Here is an 11,112-nt window from a genome sequence, read left to right on the forward strand (position 1 = left end):
CATATTTCAACTTCGACCTTACGTTGTACGTCATGCACGAAAGCCAAACTCCCGGTTGCATCCGCGCACGATGGATGTCTAGTACATGAGCAGCGCACTGAAATATCCTCATCCATTAAATTCGTTACATCAAAGTCTGTACTTCATATGCTTCCTTTCATTAAGTTATAACACTAAGTATTTCAAATATAAATACGAATTGTTAGTTTAGGCCATAGGGTCTAAAATCAGGACTACCATTAATTATTTGGAGCTCATGAGAGCAATGATGATTATGATTACTCACCATTCCCAATAAATCAGTCATGTTCTAAAATTATTTAATAGGCATTCAATGATGTACTTAAAGTGTTAGTCAAACACAAGGTTTAGAGACTGAGCCAATTGTGTGATCAAAACATGCTCGTCAAAACTAGACAGAAGTGCCAAAGTAAAAGTAAAAACCCCAAGTCAAGAGCTCATTCAACATCTTTATTATGAAGTACCTTTTTTTAAAAGAAATGTACAAGTAGAACCAGAACAATGACATCTTGGCGTTTACCACTGAAAACAGAAACACCATGGGCATGTGGTGCAGGTTTAAAGTCACGTATGAAATGATTAATGTACATATTTACAGTACTAGAAGATATATCTGGAACAGATCGGAGTGAGCATGCTTCTAGCTAAAAATAAAATAAAACTGAAAAATAAAAGCTTACAGTAAAACCATGGATTGGTTCCACTTATCCAGACTGGTAACATGATATAAAAGGCACTGTGTTTCACACTAGTTGACAATACAAGACAGCTTTTCCATCTCTGAAGTAATTATAATAATCACAAAAACAATTCTTATAATATTCATTCATCCGTCCTAGGGCATTCTTTTGAACAAAAATCCAATGACATTAACCAACAGCGGACCGTAGCCACCTGCAAAAGAAACATTAAAATAAAATAGATAATTCAACTTATCATCAGGAAAACATATCACATAAAGAACATGCTTGGTGATTATTAAACTTACTTTTTTCGTATAAACATATATATCTAAAACTTTAAATTTCATATTGAAGGCATAATGAGTTGGAGCAAGGTCTTTTTTCCCCCAAATATATATTTTCCCTTACAAAAACTGATCAAGGGCAAATTGGACATGAACATTCCCCATAATATAAAATCTCTTTGCTCTTCTTGAGTACACTGTAGACACTGAGCAGTATGTGTGTCACAATACGACAGATTTAACATGGCCAACTGTTTTTGAGACAAAAAAAAAATGATATTAAAATACAATGCAATCCCATTAGAGACAAAAAAACAAAAACAAATGAACACCAGATTGACACAAAAATACATTCACTCCCATTAGCTGGTGTGTAGGAAATGCAGTCTGTTCCTGGGATGCTCCTTTTGTTTTTTTGGGGCTGAAAGGCCATTTTCTAAAGATAATTCATCTGGGAGTGGAGCAACTGTACAACCTTGTTTTGATATTTTTTTAAAAAGATGAAGGATATATTTACTTATTTTTAGAGTTAAAATATTACACCCGATACTGACGGCTTTAACTGCACAGAGAGACAACGATTATGCATTTAGGACGCACAACAGGCTCTTTGGCTGGGTTTCGAAATACAGATGTGCATGCACACAATGCACAAAAAAAAAGAGCACACCAACAAAAAATAAGCGCGAGCATACAGAAAAAACAAACGGCATTGGCCGTGGGACTTGGGTTTTTCATAGGGTCGTACATGATGATACAGTGACCAGGCAGAAACAAACAGATGCTACAATTCATAGCGGAGCGGCTGTCGGATGGGAGAATCTTTTCACTTGATTTTAAAGAATGGCCATGAAAAAACTGTGCGATATGGATTACACAAAAAAAAGAAAAAAAAATGGACTGCACTGAAAGAACTAACCTTTAAAAACGTACACAACACATTTATACAACATAAACGTTGACATACAAAGAATGTATAGGCTGTGTTAACACCTAATAGTACCTGCCTTGTATATACATAATGCAAATAAAACAGGTAGTTAGGATACTTGCCAAATCAAAAATACATAGCTTTGGTAAACAAGTCACGTGTCGTGACTCTGGCCAATAAACTGAATAGTGTGATCTTATCAGAACATGACATCTAGGAATCAGAAGGGGCACATGTTCCTGTGTCAAGTTTTCCTGTGCTGGAGACGCACGCTAAAAATATATTTCCAAGAAGAAAAGATAAACATGACTCCTGTCTTTTGTAAGGGGGGGGGGGGGAACAACTGATCAGGAACCGTACGGAAGGCAGCGAGACTCCAGATAGAAACGTAGCTGCATTCTCTGCCGACCCAAGCACCAAGAGTTTCTGTGGTAATGTAGCAGCATCGTAATGGTATGCAGAGGTGAGGAGGTACTCCCTCCAGAGCGGTGGAAGACTGGTTTACACCTTCTTCGTCCCCGCCCTCCACCCCAAAAGCAGTGGGAATCCGGTTAACTCGAGCATATTACCCGGCATCTCCGACGGAGACCAACGCCTGATAATTCCATTACACTTCATCCACTGTGCCCTCATCATCATCATCATCATCATCATCATCTTCGTCACATCTCCTGTAAGACCTTTCAACCTTCCCTCAAACTAGGACCTCGAGACTTGACTTCACTGCATCCCCCTTCCCCTCAAATGACTCTTGAGGCCTAGCTTCTCAACCTGCTCAACCCACATTCTCCATTCATCACATCCCACCCTCCATCGTTCCACATCGTATTCATTCCTTATCCGTCGTCCCGCAGAATCTTGCTATCAAAAGTCTGCCGTCATCCTCGTAACCTCCTCCTGGACCCACATTTGCATCCTTCTCTCCCTGTTTCCAAGCGACCTGGCACCACCCTTCTGTCAGTCTATCTTCTCCACCTTCCCGATGATCTTCTCCTCGAAGATGGGCAAGATGGCGTCCTCCTCGCGCACCTCCTCGAAGACCACGCCGCAGTCAAACTCATCGCTCACCTTCTTGAAGTAGAACCTGAAAGCGCGGAAGGAAAATCAAGCCATATTAATATTGGCTGTACTTTTCCACTAATTCATTCATTCATACAATTATGTTAATGTTTTTTCAAATTTTCATGTAGTTCACGTGGATTCCATATTGAAAAAACAAATTAATGACAGTTACTAATTGGAATGTAGGATAAGATTGAATGCTTAAGAGAGGACCAGTTCTCACCTGTAATGGCCCTTTTTAGTTAGCAGCTCCTTGAACTGGCCGAGGGTCACTACGCGACCTTTGACCGACGTCCGATAGGGGATGGGCTCTCCACAGAAGTAGTACGCAACCGTTATGTTCTCACACACCTGCCGCTTGCCAGACTTATGCCTTAGGAAGAGAAAGGTGTATGTCAGAATATGCTAATAATATATATGCTATATATGCCCTCCCGCCACACACACACACACACACACACACACACACACACACACACACACACACACACACACACACACACACACACACACACACACACACACACACACACACACACACACACACACACACACACACACACACACACACACACACACCTCTGTTTGGCTTGCTGTATTGCGTTCCTCCGGCGCTCCTCCTCCAGCCGGCGCCTTGCCTCCTCCAGCTGGGTGAGGGGGTTAGGGGCAGGGTTGGGGGGCATGGCGGGGTCCTGGATGAAGGGGTGGGAGGGCTGCACCTGGGCAGAGGCGGGGCATGGGATGGAGGGGGACGCCGACGAGGGGTTGTTCCGCAGCTGGGCCGAGACCCAGGGGTGGACGGCCCCGGGGCGCTCCACCGAGGTGGGCCGCGGGGCCTCGTTGCTGCCCACCGTCCTCCTGGAGCCACTGGTGCTGCCGCTGGAAGAGCACAGGGCACAGACAGACCGTGTAAGTGTAACCCCAACACACACACACACCTTGAGTGCACTCTACCACAACCCATATCATACACTAGCTGGGAAGATTTGAGTCATGAAATAAAATTGTCGTCAACACTAGATTAATAATGTCAACAAAGTGATCCGTTATGTAATCGAATCATCCTCGAAGTGGAGCAGCACCGGCAATATCAATAGGCCTACATGAAAATACACAACCATCAACAAAAAGTTACATTTGATAGCCCTCATACAAGTAGGAGAATACCATGGGACCAATGTGTGTGATGTGTGGTATGTATGGTGTATTACAGTACCTGTTCTTTTTGTGTCTGAGAGCCTCTCCCTCCATCATCCACTGCAGGATCTTCTGGTTCCTCTCCAGGTCCTCCATAGGCACCTGAGAGTCCGAGCCCCGGCCGTTCTCCTCCCCTTTGCCGGAGATGTCTGCCTTCTTGACGCTCCGCCGTGAAAGCGTGCTACCTTTACTGCTGCAAAAACCAAACACACACACGTCAGTGGAGGCCACAGAAAGGGAGCAGGTTTTCCAAAACTTTTTCATACCATCAGCCGTATGTGGCGGCACGTTAACAAAAAATTCTAAAATATAATTAGCTCATACACATATATTTCCATACAGTCCACACAATCCTCTATTGCAACCCACTTGCGAGTCAAGTTCTGAAACGCTTGTAGTACATAGACACACACATAGACACACACACACACCTGTAGCCCATGCCATCCAGCGTGCTAGCTCCAGCGCCGTCGGCATAGTTACGCCCCCTGCCGGCGTACTGGCTGGCAGGCTCTCCGTTCCAGGGGAAGTTGCCCTGGGGCCTGGAGCCCATCTCCTCCTGGCCCCTGTGGTGGTACAGCTGCTTGTGGTGGTGCATGCCTAGGACAGAAAACCACAACAACGTTCAAACACATTCCTCCCTCTTCTGTGTTCCTTTGCATGGTGCTGGGATTTGGGGAGTTTTTCCGTATCCTTCAGCGGAATGGGAGTATGGGGTAACCTATATCTGCTCCTGTGAAGCCCTTGGCGACTGTATCGGTGATTAAGGGCCACACATAAAATTGACTTGACCTGTATAATTAATACTGTTAGTATAAAATAATAATTATACCAAACATTTGATTTATAGTGCTTTCCTGAGTACTCAAAGGCACAGACACCGGGCCCTAAACATCAACAAAAATGACGCGCTTAGCCGAACTCTACCTTTCATGGCTGCAGCCGGCACCCCGTGACCTCCGACCCGGTGTGGAGGGTAGTGGGAGGGCGGGTAGTGGGAGGGCGGAGCGATGCCGCCGTCGGGCGACCGCGACGACTTGGGAGGCGAGTGCCGCCCGCCTCCGACCGAGTTGGAGTTGGTCGCCCCCGGCGACTGGCAGCCCGGCGTCTTCATGACGCGCTGCACGTGGTCGTCCAGGATGGACTCGGGGTCGTCGTCGTTGGCGTCCTCCATGGCCACCAGGCCGCCGTAGGTGGCGGCCGCCGTGTTGGCGGTGGGGGTTTCCGAGTAGCGGGCGCCGTACAGGGGCGGGAAGGCGGCGGCCAGGGCCAGTGGTATGCTGTGGGAGGAGATGGAGGCCGCCACCGAGACGTCCGCGTCGTCACCTTCCTCTTCCTGGTGGGAAAAGATAAGATAAAGGAAGATAATTGGTTTGAGCAATGACTGGAAGTGTACACGCTGAATTGTCGACCCGAGCGAACAACCACGTCGGAAAATGCGTCGATATGAAAATACTACGATGAATATGAGGACTTTTAGCCTATATGCTTATGACGTCTAAATTGTCATTCTAAAAACAGTCCAAAATTGTAGGCAAGGGTATTGAATGATATGGTTATTTGAGGTTAAGAAAAAGGGGGAGGAAAAAAAGGGCTCTGCCGTTTCAAATCTCATATCATTCCCTCATTAGTATGCAATTGGACTATAAAACTGCATAAAGATAAACCAGTATCGTCACTTTAACGATCTCACAGATCAAACCCGATAACAGCGTTTTTCAGAGACACGCATGCACAGTGAGACCCACCAGCCGGACTCTCTTCAGCCTCTCCTCGAGTCTCTCCTGGGCCTCCCTCTCCCTCAGAACGGTCTCCAGTCTGCTAATGAGATCCGCTGCAAACCTCTCGGGCTCCACGTGGATGTCCTTTGGCATGCGGTACGTGCGCTGCATACATAAACGCAAACAAACAACAAAATTAGTGCCACGAATGCCTGGGTTGTCTATGTGAAATTGTCCTATTTTACATATTCAACTTAAAGCTGTCGGGAGAAAAAATTGGAGCAATGAGCAGTGTGATCAGTGTTCCAGTATAATGCGTACCAAGATCTGTCCTTTGGACTAGGACTAGACTAAGAATTCATGGTGGCACTTGGTGATTCAGTGCATCAAGCTTGTGTGTCCTTGCCTGATGCCGACATTTTGTCTCATACTGCTATGTGAAGAGAATAATGTAGACAATCCCAACAGGCTGTAGCCCATAGGACGTCCTTGCTTTGCAAAGCAGTTGTTCTTGGCCCACTGCCTTAGCAAATCAGTTTGTGATTCTCAAGTTTTAACAAGTGAATGTTTTTTTGTGTGGTAGGCAGCTTAAAGTACTGTGTGTGAGGTTACTGATTTACAAAAGGCTTATCAACCTTACATTTTTTTCCATTTGTCATTCGCCTATTACAGCACTTGGAGGACATTTCTCCCCTTGTTTAGTTTACAACTGTTTAGTTTGTGCCTATTTGATCAATGTGCTTGTGAAATGCTGCTTGATCTAATGTAGGCTTCTGAATGAACATGTATTGAATCTAGGTTTCTCAATGACTTTCAACAGGTATGTATGTATGTGTGTGTGTATGTGTATATATATATATATATATATATATAAATATATATATATATATATAGGCTTCTTAATGATTTACAGGTAAATGAGGGAGGCTTTTGAATGACTTACAGGTATATGAGGTAGGGGGACACGTCCATTAGCTTTGGCACTTTCATGCATCTCACGGCGATGCTGCTTACGATATCTATATGGAGGAACCCCATCTCTGCATACACACACACACAAAATAAAACAAGGATTAGATCAGAAACATCCTCAGAAATTAGCAGCTACGTAGCATCAATAAGCTATATGCTTAAAACGTCATAACTGTGGTCATGGTCACATTTAAGTGAGACACTTACACACTGCTGTCCGTCAAAGAAAGTGTGTCGGCATCGCTGGACATGCTCTGCTGCTCGCTGTCGTTGGCACTGGTCACCGGTGCTCGGGCATAGCCCATGTTTACGTAGTACGGGTTCACTGGCTCCTTCCATGGCCTAGGGATGACGACATGGGGATTAAATAAATAAAGTGCACCCATCCAACAGCCATGATAGTGGGTTGAAAGGGGGATTAAATACCCACTACACAAAACCCATGTCACGTGCACTCGTACGAGTGGACACAACATCCATGCTGACGAAGGTGAATGATGAATCAACCACACACCTGTACTCCCTAGCGTCTGGCCTCCGTCGGTTGGCCACGGTTCTCTGTGGCACCGTCTCCATCAGCAGACGCTGAGTCAGCCTACTTGCAGGTGTGTCCCCACACTCACTTTCATCCTCCTGCTCCTCGTCATTAGTTCCTCCTCCACATCTGGTTTGACCACCAAGCAAACAAAGCATAGAAGATGAATGTTGACCTATAAGCCGTCAGGCCCAATCTAATTTAGAAATAGTGGTGCATTATATAAAAGAGAAAGACCCCCTACCTCCACTCTTCATCCTCCGCAAGCGTGGGTAGGTACCCAGGGACAGACTTGGCCATCCCCGAGGAAGGGCTCTGGTCGCTGGGATTAGGCTTGGGGCTCTCCCCTCCTGTTCGTGTGTACTCCAGATAGAGGTCGGACTTGAGGAACAACGGGTACGTGTTCTCCTCCATGGTGGTCTGAATCTCTGTCTGGGCCTGAGTCACAGACAAACATTGTCATTCGATAGTGCCGACACATTTTAAATAGTTACATTTAGAAAGAATATCTTTTGGCAATTCAATATATGGAAACGGCGAAATATTACTAGTTAACTGCAATGAGTTTAAAACAATTAACCATATATGTAGCATGCAATCCATCAAATAGGAATAAGATAGGATGTATCTGAAATGGGAGATTTATGGCCAGGTCAGTTCATCTTGTAACGTAGGTACATCAAGATGGAAACCTAGCAGCATGCTCTCGAAAGGCCTACTCTTTGCATTTTCTCTCTAAATCCTACTGGACATACGACTCTTTCAGAATTTTGAGTTACCACTGACAGCCAGCTAACCAATAATTTGTCATTCTTAAGATATGGAATGTCTTGCGACATACAACCATAAGCTACTATAGGCTGACAACACGTTTTCCTCCCCCATGGTGCCATTGTCAACAGTGGCCATTTCCTGCATTCTATGATACCGATATAACAAATGTTTCCCTATTCACTTGTCATTTACTAAGCTTAATAAATTCAACTCATTCATCTCAAGCAAAGCTGCAAGAGGCAGCATGGGTGGACCAGGTATGCTCACAATAACCAAAAACATCAGTGATAAAGACAAACCAAACAGAAAGTGTGGTATTTGGTTTGCTGTGTATCAAACCACGTTGTGGGCCATGTTTCCAAGTTGTCGTTGGTGGGTTAAGGGTGTTAACCCTTTACGATAAAGGGCCATGGTACTGTCCGTGTTGTAATCACCTGTTCAAACATGGCGGGGTCCGGATGCGGCCTCACCACACAGTCTCTGATGAAGCTCTTGGTGGCGGGCTTGATCTGACGGGAAACAATCCCAGTGCCGTCCACAATGTACTTCCTGTAAATAGCCTTAGCCAGCTTGGACCTCTTGTCTTGGCTGGTTTTGCGGAATCCCGAACAGGCAAACCAAAAGTCAAGGAGGTCCGCACACCCTTCCTGGCACAGGAAGTTACGGAACAGCTGGATTCCTTCCTGGTCATCCAGAAGAGAGTGAAGTGACTCTGCCCATTTCAAGTACGGCGGCGTTGGTGAGGCCGAACCCTCGGGTTCATAGCCCAGATCCAGGTCCGGGCGACGGGGGGTCGCCGCTGACGAGGATGGCGTGTAGCTTGGTAGATCGGCCATTTTGGAGGACAAAGACGACGGGGGAAAGTAGAGGGTCTGGGACTGGACCGGAGGGTCAACATCAGACCCCTCCTCGCCAGGGACAGGAGGCCGTGGAGCATCCTCTGTGAAGTGGGTGGGGCCGCTGTGAGTGGCCACAACCCCTCCCCGGTACCCAATCCCATGTAATTCTCTGACCACACTCATGTCTCTGTCTGCAGGAAGGCAAGGTCAGATCTTCCTCTCCAGCAATGATTCTGCTGACAAACGAGTGTCCCTATGATGGGTGACAAGAAATATGATACAGCTTAGTAAGTGTGTCTTACGCACGCAAACGACATGTCCAATATGTACCAAACACAATAAATGGAATACTATTCATGCTCATACTTCTATTATGAGAAGTATGAGCTAGTTACTTTCATAGTCGTCTGGCCGTTACAACTTATTATAATACACTATATAGACGAGGAGGAATTGGTAACCAGACGAGTGAAGTTCATCAGAATAATAACATTTACACTCTAGTGACCCAAACACGTCTCAACACTTTTGGGATGGTGTTAGCTACATTACGAGAACAAAACATGCCTGTTTGCGATCAATGGCACCTAGCATGGAATATTGTTTACATTGTGTTTCAGCAGGCTTCTTGCATTACGAATTAAAAACGAAAAAGGAAGCATCCTCGGAACTTGAGACCATTAAAAGCGAAACGGCTACATGTACAGTCGCTCACATTAGCAGAAAGCCCTTACTGAAGCCCAAGTTTAACGAGCAAGTTTAAAACTCCACATTACGGTACAGTTCGCTCCTCAGAAGCTAACGCTGGCGTCAAACTCCGAGACAACACAACTTGCGAGCGAAGCCTGTGTCTGGAAGACTAGAGTGAGTTAACTAGCTACCTAGCTCTGCAGCAATGCCACCACCAAGTGCCAGTGCTTTGAAGTGGGAATCTCATTCATCTTGGCCTGCAAAGGCGGTGGGGGGATGGGTATAGAAACAAATTCTACTATCACACAAGGCGGGCCTGTGTAGCGTTACTTCAAAATCTTTCAAGTTCCGCATAGGCAATCTAGTTGGATAAAGTAGTGGGAATAGCCAACGCGAAGAAGTTTGTGAAAAGTCCCGTTGGTAGACGTTAACAAAGCCTTCGACCATGGATCAAACAACAGAAAACGGGAGGGCACGTTTTTCCACTCTGTTCGTTGCGGCAGCCTGCAGCGCCAGCTAGCTACCTTACTGTGCTAGCATGTTCGGCTAGCTAGAGCTACGTTATCGGCCGTTGTTTTTATCAAAAGTATCCTTCCTACCGTCTCTGAAGGCCCGTTTCCCTTAATCCACCGCATCGGGGACACTGGCGTGGTCTATATGCTCCCAGACGCGACATAGGGACAAATTTTCAATATAAAATATAGAGAAAATAATCCTCCGTCTAGTCCTTAGCCCTCCATGGTGGTTGGCTTCTGTGAGCAATAATACAGAGGCAGTGAATACGTGCGCGTACCGTGCTGTGCGTGATGCGAGCGCGTTCGGTGCTAGATTTAGAATAAATAGATTTACATTAAGTTAGGAAGGGAGATTACACTTTGGTTTTATCCATTAGTAAAGTCATGAATCAAATTCATAACTCCTTAAATGTTGTACAAATAAAAGTTTATTTAGGTTAGAACATCTTATTAAGCGAACTAAATTAATTTCTGGTATAATTTATTATGTACATGTTATGCCACTCTAAAGATATAACAATTTCTAAAGATTTCAATAATGGCAATATTAAAATTAAAAAATGATTCGAATATTTTCACACGTTGTATCAACTGCTGCATAACGCTTTTATAGAATATTGACAATGACTACTAGCTTCTATCAAGAGCAGTTCTGTGCGTAGGTAAATGTGAATTGAGACAACAGCGGCATGGGCGACAAAAATGAGTAACTACACAAAGTGTTAACGGAATGCGTGGCTTTGATTACTTGCTTTGATTTGGAATAAAAGTGTCACCATATTATGCACATACATACAATTAACATTTTTGAAATAATATAAATAATAATACTATTATTATTATTATTATTATTATTATTATTATTATTATTATATAACAATAACAATA

At 44.7% G+C, this 11,112-nt stretch overlaps 1 protein-coding gene across 1 annotated transcript; it reads right to left on the reverse strand.

Annotated features, from left to right (window-relative positions):
- Window positions 1-463: 463 nt before the first annotated feature.
- LOC311341310 (axin-1-like) lies at window positions 464-10,444 on the reverse strand. The gene is made up of 13 exons (XM_084466214.1): window positions 10,309-10,444; window positions 8,615-9,272; window positions 7,651-7,844; window positions 7,386-7,535; window positions 7,079-7,213; window positions 6,843-6,939; window positions 5,927-6,064; window positions 5,106-5,514; window positions 4,610-4,778; window positions 4,198-4,371; window positions 3,561-3,860; window positions 3,205-3,354; window positions 464-3,003 (listed from the first exon to the last, which is right to left on the reverse strand). Exons 2-13 carry the CDS (start codon window positions 9,200-9,202, stop codon window positions 2,877-2,879), a joined length of 2,631 nt encoding a protein of 876 aa, XP_084322340.1. The 5' UTR covers window positions 9,203-9,272; window positions 10,309-10,444; the 3' UTR covers window positions 464-2,876.
- Window positions 10,445-11,112: the final 668 nt, after the last annotated feature.

This window comes from Micromesistius poutassou (genome assembly GCF_964030765.1).
Source record: "Micromesistius poutassou genome assembly, chromosome: 3".
NCBI lineage: Eukaryota > Metazoa > Chordata > Actinopteri > Gadiformes > Gadidae > Micromesistius > Micromesistius poutassou.